We start from the raw sequence: 16,027 nt of genomic DNA on the forward strand, positions 1-16,027 counted from the left end.
GCAGGGGCGGGAGGTGTGTGTGCATCTGGGTGTTTCAGTTGGTTAAAAGCATCCAGGTATTGATCTCAGGGTGGAGCCTACTTTAAAAAAATGTATTTTTTATAGTTCCTCTTTTATAGTTTCCATTTCTCTGTTAATATTCTGTGTGTCTATTACCATCTTTTCCTTTATATCCTTGTAACAGTAGTTCCAAATCCTCATCTGCTAATTCCACCATGTGGGCCATCATGGAGTTGGTTCCTTTTTTTCTTGAGTGTGGATTGCATTTTCCTGTTTGGACATAGTCTAGACATTTAAAACTTTATTTTGAACATGATACAGATGTACAAATGATACATTGTAAAGACTGGATTCTGTCATCTTCCTCTGAAAAATGCTGAATTTTATTTTGGCAGGGAGTTAAATTACTGACAGATCACCTGGACCTTGTTAGAACGGATGTCTTTTAGTTTTGTCCTTAATCTCACGGTAAATCTCTTTGTCCTGGAACAAAATCTAAAACAGAATGTAAAGTTCAGGGTGTTTATCCAGACCCTGTAACTTGATGAGACTCAAATTCTAAACTTGGTCTCCATTCCAGTGGGCCGCTGCTGGGAAACCTCTTCAGCATTTTCAGCCTTCCAGCTTTGCTTTCCACTTGAGCTCTTTGTATTCTTCCCTGGGTATGTATATTTTAGAGGCCAGGTAAAGATTTGAGGGCATTTATGCTTAAGTATTCAGGCTCCACCCTCTGTGGCTCTCTCTGCGAGGGGGATTTTCTCCCTTAATTTTCTAGCTATTCTTGCTCCCAGGATGCCATGTTACTTACCTCAAGCCAGTAAGCTTCAGGATTTGACTTGAGAGCTAGCTATCCCAGAACTGTACACAAAAGGATGTGTCCCTGAGGGGAAAAGCCATATTAAATATGGATCTTACCCTGTGTGGTTCTGATTTTTTAAGGACTCAATGTTCTATGGTTTCTGTTTTAGCCATTGGTTTCTTTTGATCCGTCTTCAGTGCCTTTAAATAGTTGTTTTTTGTATTTTTTGGCTTATGATTTTTATTTTCAGGAGAGTTAGTTTAATAGAAACAACTCTGCTACTGTCAGAACTAGAATTTGGAACTTTAAACAATTTCTCAATCTTTTCTTACTCTTACCTATAAGCCTTTGCAGATAGTTTCCTTTGCCTACACCATGTTCCCTATTCCTTCCTGAGCTCTATTTACTCTCTCATCTAACCAGATTCTGTCCCTTCTTCAGGTTTTGCTTTAGAAATCAGTTCCTTAGTGAAGCCTTTCTTGAGTCCCTAAACTATGCTAAGTCCTGCTGCTGCAAGTTTAAGAGTACACTGTATTTTCCTCATAATAGTTATTATTTTATAATTGCCTTCGTAATATCAATCTTCCCAACACAGTGCAGACTCCTTGAGTATAGGAAGTCTTAGTCACTGATAGAATCAGTGTCTCTTACGTTCTCTAGCATATAGTTTGTGCTCAGTAAATACTAATTTGATAAATGATGGATGGATGGATGGATGGATGGATGGATGGGGCGTGGTGGATAATGGTGCCAGAAATCACTACAGCTTTTATTTCTAATTATCATTCATTATCAAGGGGCCTGTTTTAGCTTACAAAGTTAGTTGTGTTGCTTGTACTGATAGTTTCATAAATAATGTTTATTTTAATCGAATGTGGTGACTGTCTTCCCTAGTTATGTTTGCTTATGAACAGTGCCTGCTTGTATTGGGCCATCACCCTGATATTTGGTATGAAGCTGCCCAGTATCTTGAGCAGTCAAGTAAACTGCTTGCGGAAAAAGGGGTAAGTATTCCTCTCTCCTCCTTTGGCCTTTTCATGGTTTTAATAGAGCAATAATTTGCTAAAAATATAACATTGAATTTTGGTAATGAAGTATGAGTGTTGAAAATCTTAATCTCATGTCAATATAAAGCTTAGTGACACTCTGACTCCCTTAGTCATAATTAAAATATAGGGGCTGCTTTTTAATGTATTAAAATGATGGACCATTTAGATTACTTGTATGTTGCTTAACATACAGAAGAAGTCTTTGGAATTTTTTTAGAATCCAGAAATGCATATGTGTCCATATGTATACATGTGAGTGTCTATTCATTCATTCTCTTTCAGTTGTATGAAAATTATTAAAGAGTAAATTTTTTTCTCCTAGGATATGAATAATGCCAAACTATTTAGTGATGAAGCTGCTAATATATATGAAAGAGCCATAAGCACTTTATTAAAGAAGAATATGCTTCTTTATTTTGCATATGCAGATTATGAAGAGGTCAGTAACAATATTTAGAACTTTGTTATAATTGGATTTTTTCCCTGCAGGACTAAACTTTTTTTTTTTTCTGGTTGCTTCTTTGCCAAGCATGTTGCTTTTAGTAGAGATGATGCAAGATGAACAGTTACTAGTCCTCATCTCATTATATATTTATGCTCAAAGCAGGTGCCATTGTGGGGTGCAGCCTCTGGATTCCTCAGAGCTCAAATCCTGCTTGTTTATGAATGTATATTTATATCCACTTCTTCTCTACCACCTTAGAGTCGCATGAAGTATGAGAAAGTTCACAGTATATATAACAGACTTCTGGCAATTGAGGATATTGACCCTACCTTGGTGAGTAACATTATAAATCCCTTTACCACCTTTGCAGTCAGCTTTAACAAAAATTTTTAATTTACATATGTTAAAATTCACTGATTTTTTTTTTTTGAGGGGAGGGTATAATTCAGTGAATCTTGACCAATAACACTGAGTCCTGGGGCCACCGTCACAATTAAAATACACTTCAGTCACCTCACAAAAATTCCCTCATGTGACCCCTTCATAGCCAATTACTGATCTGTTCTTTCTTTCTTTTCTCTCATTCCTTTCTTTTCTTACTATTTTCTTTATTTTACGTAGTCTGCACACCTGATGTGGGGCTTGAACTCATGACCCTGAGATCAAGAGTTGCATGCTCTACCAACTGATCTAGCCCAATTTTTTTTTTTTTTTTTTTTTTTAACACAGCAGTATGAAGCAGTGGTGCTTTCTCTAAAACCTTCCTCATGATCACGGTTTAAAGCCATTCATGCTGAGGCACCTGAGTGGCTCAGTCAGTTACGCATCTGCTTTTGGCAGAGGTTCTGGGATCAAGCCTTGCATTGGGCTCACTACTCATCAGGGAGCCTGCTTCTCCCTCTCCTCCCCGCTTGTGCTCTTTCTCAATATCTCTGTCGCTATCTTTTGTCTCTCTCTCCCAACTCTATTATAACTCTATAAATAAAACCATTTATGCCACGTAATTGTTGCCTAATATTTCTTTTTAAATAAATCAAAACAATAGAAACCAATATTCTGGGAAGGAATTGAACAGGAACTCACTTTATCTTGAATTCTCCATAGTAGTGGTTATCCAAGCCCCAAATTTCTGTAAAAATACAATGAAGCTCTTTCATCCAGCGGGGGAAGGGATAGGCCAACGCATGTGGCTCTAGACATTCTGCCTCAAGTCAAATCTACTGCTTTTCTGTTTGTATTAGGATTCCACTGTTCTAATTGCTTGCATTTATTTATGATTTTAAAATTCACTTAGCAAATTGTTCTGTGCACCAGAAGTATGCTAGATTCCAGAAGTATGATGACAAATTAGAGAAAATCTCATTCCTCAAGGAACTCAGTTCATTCATCCATTCATCCATCTATCCATCAAAACTGGGTAACATAATTTGACATCATCAAAACTGGGCAAATCAGGACTCTACTCTTAGTCCAAAAACATTTGTTCATTGAACAAATATTATATATTTATATATTGGGCACCCTGTGGTGCTGAGTATAAAATGGCTCATAATCGTTTATCAGTAAAGTTATATTATATGGTCTTTGGAAAAATAGAGAAGGGGCTTTTAAAGCAGTAAACCAAGAAAAAGTAATGTTAAGTATATATTACTAAACATGCTTGTAGTAGATTAAATCTCAAGTTTTCTAGGTGTTGGCATTTATTAATGGAGTGTTTTCTAGTAGTTTTACTTCTGTTCCCTCCTTAAAATTTAATTGCATATTCTGGAATTAGATAGTAGTGATGATTGTACAACCATGTGCATATACTAAAAACTACTGAATTATATACTTTAAAAGGTGAGTTTTGTGATATGTGAATTATTTATCAATTTTTAAAAATTTATTTGCATTAAAAATTAATTGGCATGCATCTTTAATACCAGAAAAAAATTTGCTTGTGGGCTTCAATAGAGCACTATCTATAAGCTTACTTTCTGATATCTTGGGTATTCAAGATTGCTGTCTTCTACAGGAAACATACTAGTATAGGAATAAGGTGAGACTGTTTTGGATGCTGCAGGGATCACATTTTACCTAATCCGTAGAAAAGAAATGCTTTTTTTTTTTTTTTTGCATAGGTATATATCCAATATATGAAATTTGCAAGAAGAGCAGAAGGTATCAAATCTGGAAGAATGATATTTAAAAAAGCGAGAGAAGATACCAGAACCCGCCACCATGTCTATGTTACTGCAGCACTCATGGAGTATTATTGTAGTAAGGTAAGTGCTGAAATAAAATATAAAGGTAAAATAATTTCTTTTATCTGAGATAAATTGATTAAAAGATAGTCCTAGTTTCTATCATTAAGTTTTAATTGCTCCATATCATAAAGGAAGTCTAAGTGTATCTGTATAAAATTATTTGGAGGGGATCCCTAGGTGGCTCAGAGGTTTAGCGCCTGCCTTCGGCCCAGGGCGCGATCCTAGAGTCCCGGGATCGAGTCCTGCGTCGGGCTCCCGGCATGGAGCCTGCTTCTCCCTCTGCCTGTGTCTCTGCCTCTCTCTCTATGTCTATCATGAATAAATAAATAAAATCTTTAAAAAAAATTATTTTGGAGTATCACCCAAGTTCCCACTGCCTGCTAATTTATGCCTTATTAAATCCTTTGGTTTTTAACTCAGCAGTTTTTACTTAATATGATTTTAATTAACATTTTAATACTTAATGTAACTTGTTTAGGTGTTGTAGTTTTAATATTCTTTTGAGTATCTTGTCTGACATTTCATGGAGATCAGTATATTCTTCTTTACTTATAGGACAAATCGGTTGCCTTTAAGATTTTTGAGCTGGGTCTAAAGAAATATGGAGACATTCCAGAATATGTCTTGGCCTATATTGACTATCTTTCTCACCTCAATGGTAAGTCAATTCTAGATCTATAATGGTTATGTAATTATTACTAAACCATCAATATCATTCTCGGAAAATATGTTGCTGAGTTTCTTTTTTCCTCAACTGTATTATGATTCTGTCATCACACCAGAACCAGGTACTTAAATAGGCACTCAAGAAGTATTTGTGGCCTATCAACCATGAATTTTTATTTGAATATTGGTAGAGGACTTTTGACTCTGAAGAATGGTCTTTAGTGCCTCATCAGTGAAGTCTAATCAGTAGTAAGATAAAACAACAAATTCACACTTGGGAAACACAGTTGTTTATGCTCATCTGTGACAACTCCGGGCAAATCATCTCATTTCCTGGGTTGGGGTGGAGAAACAGACAACAAATATCTAGCTACCAAAAGTCAAAGCTGCCCAAGTAGTAAAGTGAAATGCTTGGAGGCTGCTGGGGAAGAGATTTCAAAAAGAAACATTATGTTTATTACCATCTTTATTTCTCTATCCTGTTTTTTTTTTTTTTTTTAAGATTTTATTTATTTATTCATGAGAGACACAGAGAGAGAGAGAGAGAGAGAGGCAGAGACACAGGCAGAAGGGGAAGCAGGCTCCATGCAGGGAGCCCAATGTGGGACTTGATCCCGGGACTTCAGGATCACGCCTTGGGCCGAAGGCAGGCGCGAAACCACTGAGCCACCCAGGCACCCCCTCTATTCTGTTTTAATAATAATGTCCATCCTTTGCTAAGATCTGAGTTAGGACCTTATACCAGGCACTGAGCTAGGGGATTTATATATATGTATATATGTATACATATATTTATATATGTATACATATATTTATATATGTATACATATATGTGTATATGTCTTTTAGTCTAGTTACCCACAGTCCAGTACGTGTAATTTCTTGACTAGAAATGATCTAGTGTAAAAATTGGTTTAAGAAAGAAATATACAGGGATCCCTGGGTGGCACAGTGGTTTAGCGCCTGCCTTTGGCCCAGGGCGTGATCCTGGAGACCCGGGATCGAATCCCACGTCGGGCTCCCGGTGCATGGAGCCTGCTTCTCCCTCTGCCTATGTCTCTGCCTCTCTATCTGTGTGTGTGACTGTCATAAATAAATAAAAATTAAAAAAAAAAAAAGAAAGAAAGAAAGATACAATTACGTGCCATGTAAATGAGTTAGATATTACAGGTATATATCGATGCTTTGAATGATATTTTAGAAAAATAAAGTATTCTTTATACCTATATAGTAGAAAATAATAAAACTTAAATATGGAGATGCCTGGGTGGCTCAGTGGTTGAGCATCTGCCTTCAGCTCAGGTCGTGATCCTGGGTCGGGGGATCGAGTCCCATATTGGGCTCCCTGCGAGGAGCCTGCTTCTCCCTCTGCCTATGTCTCTGCCTCTCTCTGTCATCAATCAATTAATCTTCAAAAAAAAAAAAAAACCCAAATATAATTTGGTATTTTAGCTTAGTGATTCTATACTCTGGAAGAGGACTTAACTCCAAAAAAATGAGACAGTGGAGCATTTAATTAAAAAGAAATTTTCTGGGCAGCCCAGGTAGCTCAGCAGTTTAACGCCACCTTCAGTCCAGGGCCTGATCCTGGGGACCCAGGATCGAGTCCTGCATCAGGCTCCCTGCATGGACCCTGCTTCTCCCTCTGCCTGTGTCTCTGCATCTGTGTGTGTGTGTGTGTGAGTCTCATGAATAAATGAATGAAATCCTAAAAAATTTTTACAGAATTAATGTTTCTCAAAAAAAAAAGTAATGTTCCTCACCAATTGCAAATTATTTTGCTTTATTTTTAAAATGCAGATGATAAATGATATCTGATATCAGCATTATTGTCTTCCAAAATCAGTGTTTTACATAGTTCGTTCATTTGTTCATCTATCCGTCTATTCATCATTTATTCAATACCTTCTGATTACTAGCCTGGGAATATGAAGGTGAATAGGACTCCATTCCTATTCTCAGAGCATTCTCATGGGGAATCATGTGTAAACATAACTGCATCATCATTTGGTTCTCAGTTGTAGCATGACTTCTGGGGTTAGGTGTATAATCTTGTTTCCAGTTTCTCATCTGTAGATGAGAAAAGTGCCTCTCATGGGATTGTTGAGAAGATTAGAATGAGTTTTTACATGTGTCTCACTTATATAGAATGTGGTATGCATATTGTAAGTGTTAACTACTTATGATGATGGTGGCAATCATGAAAAAAATGTCCTACTATAATAGAGCCCTGAATGAAGTACTCTGAAAGCACAGAGAAGAGAGTACAATTTAAGTTCTAGAGCTGTGCTGTGCAGTTATGGTAGCCACTAGACCACTAAGTACTGGGTACTTGAAATGTGGCTAGGCCAAAATGAGATGTGGTATAAGTGTAAAATATATACCAGATATCAAAGAGTCCCTATCCATAAAAAAATATATATATATAAATCATTTTCATATTAATTACACGTCAAAATAATTTAGACATATTGCATAAAAAAATATATATTAAAAAAAATAATAAGTAAATAAAATAAAATTAGGGGGATCCCTGGGTGGCTCAGTGGTTTAGCGCCTGCCTTTGGCCCAGGGCACAATCCTGGAGTCCCGGGATCGAGTCCCACGTCGGGCTCCTGGCATGGAGCCTGCTTCTCCCTCCTGTGTCTCTGCCTCTCTCTCTCTCTATCATGAATAAATAAATCTTTAAAAAAAATAAAATTAATTTCACCTGTTTTTACCCTTTTCAACATGGCTCACAGAAAATTTAAATTATAAATATATAACTTGCATTATATTTCTGTTGGGCAGTGTGGTTTTAGAGGAAACATGAGATGGGTCTTAAAGGATGAAGAGTAGTTAGCCAGGAAAAGATATAGGAAAATGTATTATTCCAGGTAGAGAACACAGCATATAAAGCAATGGGAAAATTATGTGGAATGGTAGAAAGTGTGTCTGGATTAAAGCAAAAATAATAAAATACAAGATTTACTTATTTCTTGAAGTACAGTATATTAAGTTTTAGATGAACGTCATGAATATGGTGCCATCTTCTTTGGTTCAATACATTTAATCTCTTGGTTTTACTTTGCATGTGGACATGTAGTAGTAAATACAATAACTATCCTGAGGCAATAAAACCCAACACTGCTGGATTTTTTAACACAACTTTATTGAGATATTTACATACCATAAATGTATCCATTTTAAATATACAGTTCAGTGATTGTTAGTAATTGCTAAATTTTAATAGTTCCCTTAGGAAGAAGTGTTATTTCCCACTTCCAGCTACAGAGGACCTACCAAGATTTCAACTTTAATTGTACCTATATGAGAATTTAAAGTAGTTATTTAGAGAGTCGTTCTGGTGCTGCAAAGTAAGAAAATCACTTATATATAAATTTGAGCTTGCTATCCATCACATTCCATATATTTAAAATATATCGATCATCTGACCCAATGTCAGCAGATATATTATTTTTTAAAGGCCAGTGGGGTGCCTTGCTCAGATATCACACTGTTGGAAATGGTCTGACATTATAACTGCAGTACACAGAAGGCAGGCTGAACTACAGGTAAGAAGACCTGGCTTCTAGTTCCAGCTTTTAATAACAGTGAGCCAGATCATCTCAATTGTTTTGAACCCCAGTTGTTTTATAGGTTAACTCCTCTATAAAAATTGGGGAAATAGTTACCTTTTTGCATAGGATTTTTGTCAGAATTAGAGATGCCTGTGTAAATACACTGTTGATAGTAAAACCTAATTTTTCAATACTTAAAATCTTTTTAATATCCTAGAGGACAATAATACCCGAGTTTTGTTTGAACGAGTCTTAACCTCTGGAAGCCTTCCTCCTGAGAAGTCTGGGTAAGCTGTTGAGAAAACTTGTTGGCTGGGTTCTGATAGCAGCTTTAATACTTGAATTGTGATCTGTAGATGAACATTTGAGTAGAAGTTTCAGGAGCAATTTCCCTTTTCTCTTGAAGTTTAATTTAACAAATGCCTGCCTGTAACATTTTTATACTTGTTTTAAGATTTTTAAAAAAATACTTGTATACTGGTTAGAATTGTTTTGAGATGTGTTGGCAATTTATTATTAAATATTTTAATATATCTTCCTAGGTTACCATGCCCTAGAAATTGCTATGAACAATTAAAAATTTTGAAAATTTTACCTTAACTCCAGGCAAAGACTCTTAGATATTGAAAGTTTGTTTGACATATTACATCCCTGGTTTATGCTTCTGGCTGTCAGTTTTACCAAACAGAGGAACATGGTTTAGTGGTACAGTGGTAAGGTGGCTTTGGAGTCTTGGCTTCAAATTGCAGCTCAGCCAGTTATACCTTGGGTACCTTTCATGACCTTTCCAAGCCTGGTCTCATCCAGTGATAGAAGGTCTGCCAATATAGGCTTTTTGTGATAGTGCCATGCCTGGTATGTAGTGGGCATTCAGTGTGTCATTTTAGTACAAAGGTGTTTACTGACATTTAAGTAGAGTCTCAGAGAATTAATTTTGGCAGTTACAACAGCACTGAGGTACAAATATGTCCCAAATAATCCATGTTAATGAGAAAAAAAACAATTATATAACATATTTTAGAATATATTTTTATTCATACATTTAATGAAGAAGGTATTCCACCTACCTCATGCCACTAGACAAAATGGGGAAGCCACATTATTCAGGACAAACTGGAAGTCTGTATATTCCTTTTTCAGCTCTTCTACTTAGAGTTTACCCCTCTTTAAGGTAAATATGTCTGTTGCCACAATCTGATAGGAAGATGTGCTAAATAAAATGTCAAAAATGGCTTAAATACACAAGTGTGCAGGGTGAAGGATTATATCTATAATTTTTCAAATCTTAAGCAAAAGCAAGATGAGGCAAATATGGCAAAATACATGGACGATGATTAAATCTAGGTAATGATGATGATGATCTCTAAATATTTGTTATACTGTCCTGTAATTTGGAAATCTTCATTTATTAAAAAAAAAAAAAAGCTTTTTATAATTAAATAAAGGGAGGAGGGAACTTGAGGTTTTTGGAAATGGACTTCCTGTTCCAAACCGAGAATAATTAAGTACTGATTATATTTATTACAGAGAAATCTGGGCTCGATTTCTAGCTTTCGAAAGTAATATTGGTGATCTAGCTAGCATACTCAAAGTGGAGAAAAGACGGTTTACAGCATTCAAAGAAGAGTATGAAGGCAAAGAAACAGCTTTACTGGTGGACAGATACAAGTTCATGGACTTATATCCTTGCTCTGCAAGTGAACTAAAAGCGCTTGGTTATAAGGTATGTACTTAGGATCAAGATGTGTGTAGCGTTCCTCCTCTTATGTTTTAGAATAGTTCAAGGATACACATCCCTCTAAAGCAAATTCTGAAATAGAAATTAGTTTTAGAATAGATTTTCAGAAAACCGGAAAAGTTCAGGAATTTTTTGAGTTCATGAAACATTGCATATCAAAAGTACTGAACAAAATGAGAATTAGAGTGAGAGTTAACTAACACTTTTAGCCTTTCCCTGAAATCGTTGGTGTCCTGTATCTTCTATCTGGTGGGCATGTGAAGGTATTGTGGAAGGAAGAAAAATTGTCATTTTAGGTATTTTGTTTTTGCTAAAAGTTCTTAAAACTATTAAACGTGTTTTGATAGATCTTAAGCCAAATGTAGCTCCTGGAGAGGTTTGTATCTTAAAGCAGTACTGCGGGGGCTCTTGAGGAAATTAGCTTATCTAGCAACAGAACTCCTTTATATAGACAACTGAGTCTTAAGAAATCTGAACCCTGAACCTGTTCAGGCTAGGGGTAAATTATTCTTTTGTTTTGTTTTCCTGTGTCATGAAAACAATGAAAATCTGAAGAGAAACTATATCCACAAAATCCTAGATTGGTCCCTTGAAGCCAATCAACATTAGGATGCTTTGGCCATCATTCTCTTCACCAGCCTCTTCTGGCCTGGGTCTCCCTTGTCTGGCATGTGAACTAGATTTAAATGTTTGAGGAAAATTCCCATAATTGAGCTTCAGACCTATTCATTAATGGAAGTCCCAGTCTGTAACTAGGGGTGACTGCTCAGGGTTCATTAAGTTCAGCTTGTAGTTTACTTCTCAATGAAAAGCAAAAGACCTTTAAGTGAAGTTACTAGCAAGGACTATTTCAACCTCACCAAGATGAAATGGAAATTAATAGAGCTCTTACTATTTCCAAGTAGAACTGTTTTTAAATATTCATATTTCATCTATTTTTGAGAGAGAATTATATATACTTCTGTGTGTATATAATGTGAGAGGGGAAGAGAAAAAAGGCCATTCTCCATGGGCCTGCTCATTTAGATCTGCCACCCACTGCATACGAGCAAATTTTGAGGACGTGAAATGCAATGATGGCATAAGGGACTCTTTTGGTTCTGGGCAGGTAGACTGACACCAGCGCCTATAGCAGAGGAACTTCTCTGGGATAGGATCTGTTGATAGATAGGTGGCCACACTGTCCCTTTCGACCTGTCCTGGAGAACTGTTCTCAGCCCTGGTGGGGCACTGCTGATAAACTAAAAAGAGGATGGTGAATGGGTTTGTGGTCAGAGGCCCGTGCTCCCAGTCCTCTCTGCCTTTTAGTTCTGTGACCTTGGAAATATCAGAACTCTGAGCTTCAGTCCCTTCTAGAAAATGGAGAGGTTACTATTTGCCTCATCGAAGAAGGAATAAATGGCTAAAAAATGTCTGGACAAACAGTGGCTGCTCACTCTATATCCCTATTTCCTGTAACAATATGTTGGGAATAATTTAGTTAACAGAATCATATTAACTAGTATAAGTGATTAGTTTAGCTTTCATGAAGAGGGACTTCACCTAACTCGGCTTCAGTTAAACCGATATTGTTCACTTCTAGTGGAAGGGAAGTGTCAGAAAAAAATGTCTAAAATTGTAAAGTTTTTCAAATGGCCCCAGTGTCTATCAGGTGCCCAATCTTAGATATTTACTCAAAAAAGCTGGTCTCTGTCCTACAACTGTCCTACCTACCCAGTAGCACGGGGTCTGACCATTCTTGAGCAGGGCGAGGGTAAGGGTTTGGGATTCCATATCTCTAGAGCCTTGCAGCTTTCCTTGTCGAATGGTTAACGGTCTGTACCGTCACGTTCTTACTTACCCTCTTGGTTCTCTTTCTGTGATTTTAACCCAGTTATTCACAGTGTATCCTCAAGATTGTAGAACTGCACAATTATATTCAAGCCCCTTTTTCAGGTTTAGGATTCTTCTGTTCTGCATTTTCAGGATGTCTCCCGTGCTAAGCTAGCAGCTATAATTCCAGACCCAGTTGTAGCTCCTTCTATAGTGCCTGTTCTGAAAGATGAAGTGGATAGAAAACCAGAATACCCTAAACCAGACACTCAGCAGATGATTCCATTTCAGCCACGACATTTAGCACGTAAGCCATGACTTTAGATCCAGTACTGAGACCTCTGTTTGTTGATTTAAATCCAGAGGTGGGGGGGAGTGATGTGACCTTTCCATTGCAGGTTAATTATTAGACTCTGGGTCACTACAAGTGACTTAGCTGTAATCTATGAAGCAAGATGAGTTAAGAATGTCTTTAAAAAAACGAAAAAACCCTCAGTGATCCGGATTCCAGTAACGCGCTTTGGCAGTGACGCTAGGCAGTCTTCAGAAATGCTGCTACATACAAATTACCTGTACGACTGGCAGTGTACCTCGGTGATGCTGTTTGGTATTATTTACACTTACTAACGGGTAGTAGCCCCTCCAGATCCTATTTGAACGAGGCCCTTATGGTTAAACATGCTGTTGAATAACCGACCTTAAAACAGGATTGCTGAACACATGATTTAGGCGGCTTAGAAATGGTCTCTGACAGAAACGGACTGGAGTTCAGCCCCTGGCTGTCTTCCCCAAAGTCCCTTGTTTACTTTCTGCTTCCCAGTGGCCACAGGGGTGAGATGGCTCTGTCTCATCCACTTTAGTTGGTCAAACATGCAAAGCACTAAGAGCAATTTAAAATGTCAAGAAAGCAACAGATCTGGAACTCTAGACATAAATTACTTCTGACTTATTTTACCTCTGTAGAGAGTCTTCCATCCTGTCTGATTCCTCCCCTCCTTGTGTCACAGCGCCAGGCCTACACCCGGTTCCCGGGGGCGTGTTCCCAGTGCCACCTGCGGCCGTTGTCTTAATGAAACTTCTCCCGCCTCCCATCTGTTTCCAGGTTTGTTCACTGTTATATACTTGCTCTGTGGCTTACAGTAATTATGTGCTTTTTCTCATCTCATGGAAAATGTCAAGTAGTGTGGTTTTAACTTGTCAGATTATTAGGGATTTTTATTTGTCTCAAAATAGGGTCCTTTTGTGCAAGTGGATGAACTGATGGAAATTTTCCGAAGATGCAAGATACCAAATAGTAAGTCACGAAAGCTCTGCTTCAGGGCCAAATTCACATGGTCTGTTATTCTTTGCCACTGAAGTTTCCAGATCCAGCTATCTTGCAGGAGTGCAGTGAGGCCACAGGGCAATCAAACCCTCCTTAGTCCAGAGAGGCTTGTTCACATTCTAATGCCACTGAGTAACCACCACAAAAGCCCATCATTTCTATGCGTGTGAAGGCTCCTAGGGACTTGGCTTCTGAGAGTAGTAAGAACAGCTTGCGTCTTTTCCTTTAATTCTGTAGCATCACTACTGCCCTCCCTTGCTCTGCCAGTCGTAGGCTCTGAAAGCAAGTGTCCCTGATAGTGCGTGCAGCCAGCCTCCCCCAGCAGTCCTTTCTGTGTGGTTTGCGCAGCTGTGGAGGAGGCTGTGAGGATCATTACGGGCGGCGCCCCGGAGCTGGCCGTGGAGGGGAACGGCCCGGTGGAGAGCAACGCGGTACTCACCAAGGCGGTCAAGAGGCCCAACGAGGACTCAGATGAAGATGAAGAAAAGGGAGCTGTCGTCCCCCCTGTTCACGACATCTACAGAGCGCGGCAGCAGAAGCGGATTCGGTGAGGCGGGCTCCCCCGGCTGCCTCCGGAAGAGAACTTCTCCAGGGTTCCCCTTTTGCCTCTTAAGTCGTATGTTTAAAAGAGACAATGCTTTGTTACAAGGTTCTTGGAAACAAAGTTGTATTGTCATTGGTGCCTCTATCATATGGTTCTTGAGAAAAAAACAAACCAACCTGTGTGAATTTTAGAAAATGGAACAGACCTATGCTCTAAGCAAAACTAGGTTTTCAAAAATGTGAGAACAGCACAAAATGGCAGAACCACCTTTGTTCCCTCTTCAAGGGTGTCTTGTATGTGCCGCTTGAAGATTTGTGAGTTTTCAACAGTTTTATTTTAAAAACTGGATGGCTTATGATTGTAAAGCATTTTATCACATTTTCTGAAAACAGTTCTCAGTTTGCCTATGTAGAGTCCTGCCTTATTGTTTGTTTTTATTTATGGCAGAATGTATGGAATCGGTTTTGTAGTTTAAAATTTTAAAACAGTCCTTTAAAAAAATAAAAGGATCTCAAAAATGTCATGCCTCCTGCTGCTGCTTCCATTCAGAATTTATTTAAAATAGCTATTTACTTATTTTAGGTCATTTAGCCAATACCATTTTAAAAAATAAATGCCAATACAAAGAAAAGTCCTCTTGTATTTACTGTACATACACTTACCTGCATGTCCCCTCCTGGGTTCAGAACCTACTGAAAACATGAGGGATCTAATTTAAGAGGCAAATTAAACATTTTAGAAATCCTCATATGAATGTGCTTTCCCCCAATTAATCTGAGGCAGATCTATTACCTTTCATGTCTCTTAAAAGCCATTTGTGGGAATTCCTTTCACCACCCACTGTGTTGTTCTCACAAACATTTCAGAGGGTGCTCAGTGCTCAAGAACATGTCCCTCAGGAGCTATGCACACATGGCATTAACTTGTAAGTCCAAAGAATTAGGTTTGTTGTTTAATCTAATTCTTTGTTAGCAACGAATATTCTAACCTAAACTTTGTTAGCAACATTACCTCCTCTTTAGTCATTTTTCTAGAAATGAGTTGCCAGAAAACTGGTTGAACGTAAGGGTTGTGATTCAGAATAAAAGCTAACGGGAAGGGGGAGAAAAAAGTATTACAGTAACATATGGGTACACATTTAGAATTTGAATTCAAAAGGATGAAATACATTTTTAAGCTGGCTTCAAATATTTCTATAAAACTCTTGCTTATAATAGAAAAAAGGTTATCTTGAATCCTTTTCTTACATAAGCTTATATTGCCTTAGCCAGGTAATATTTACTAAGGTATTCACAAGCCTGTGTCTCTTGTTTCTTCCCATTAATGCTAAAACAGCCTCAAAACAAGGTCAGCTGCTTCTAATTCAGATTTTGTCATCCTCTCAAGTATCATCTTTAAGCTGTGTAGTTGTCTTCCTTTATAATGTTTTCAAAGCAGTGTGAAAGGCAACAAGTAGTACCAAATAGCATCACAGGCTTTAATATACAAGGTACAGAATCTCTCTCGAAGTGCTGCTATCTTTGGGAAGGGCTTTTTTTTGGGGGGGGGGGGTTAAAGACAAAAAAGGGCTTCCATCTGTGAGGATGTCTGCATGAACGACAACACAAAGCTAATGAATGCATGAAAAATGATTTTTTTTTTTAGCATTGTAATAAAGAGAAAACCCACACATGCCTAACTTGAAAAGTGCCACTAAGCAGCCATTGGTGTGTTATAGCTGTTCTTGCTGCATTTATTTCTAGGCTGTTTCTCCCCTATTATTTGATCTAAACACAAAAAGGATTATCTGTTAGAAGAAACTATTTTCTGATGCTCTGGTATAGATATATATGAATTTTTAGATT

At 37.7% G+C, this 16,027-nt stretch overlaps 1 protein-coding gene and 1 long non-coding RNA gene across 4 annotated transcripts in view; one reads left to right on the top strand and one right to left on the bottom strand.

The window, feature by feature from the left end:
- Window positions 1-14,703, top strand: part of CSTF3 (cleavage stimulation factor subunit 3) — a 69,975-nt gene extending 55,272 nt beyond the window's left edge. For all 3 annotated transcript variants that reach the window (XM_025452409.3, XM_035701463.2, XM_025452411.3), the window contains 11 exons: window positions 1,694-1,803; window positions 2,171-2,287; window positions 2,552-2,626; window positions 4,414-4,557; window positions 5,095-5,197; window positions 8,983-9,052; window positions 10,293-10,488; window positions 12,469-12,622; window positions 13,323-13,417; window positions 13,549-13,609; window positions 13,988-14,703. In XM_025452409.3, the coding sequence (XP_025308194.1) occupies window positions 1,694-1,803; window positions 2,171-2,287; window positions 2,552-2,626; window positions 4,414-4,557; window positions 5,095-5,197; window positions 8,983-9,052; window positions 10,293-10,488; window positions 12,469-12,622; window positions 13,323-13,417; window positions 13,549-13,609; window positions 13,988-14,190 (1,328 nt within the window). In that variant the 3' untranslated portion in view covers window positions 14,191-14,703. The remainder of the gene's footprint in view (window positions 1-1,693; window positions 1,804-2,170; window positions 2,288-2,551; window positions 2,627-4,413; window positions 4,558-5,094; window positions 5,198-8,982; window positions 9,053-10,292; window positions 10,489-12,468; window positions 12,623-13,322; window positions 13,418-13,548; window positions 13,610-13,987) is intronic.
- LOC118351349 (uncharacterized) lies at window positions 8,336-10,298 on the bottom strand. The gene is made up of 2 exons (XR_004806660.2): window positions 9,833-10,298; window positions 8,336-9,115 (listed from the first exon to the last, which is right to left on the bottom strand). It is a non-coding gene; the product is annotated as an uncharacterized LOC118351349 (long non-coding RNA).
- Window positions 14,704-16,027: the final 1,324 nt, after the last annotated feature.

The sequence above is a fragment of the Canis lupus genome, chromosome 18 (assembly GCF_003254725.2).
Source record: "Canis lupus dingo isolate Sandy chromosome 18, ASM325472v2, whole genome shotgun sequence".
Taxonomy (NCBI): domain Eukaryota; kingdom Metazoa; phylum Chordata; class Mammalia; order Carnivora; family Canidae; genus Canis; species Canis lupus.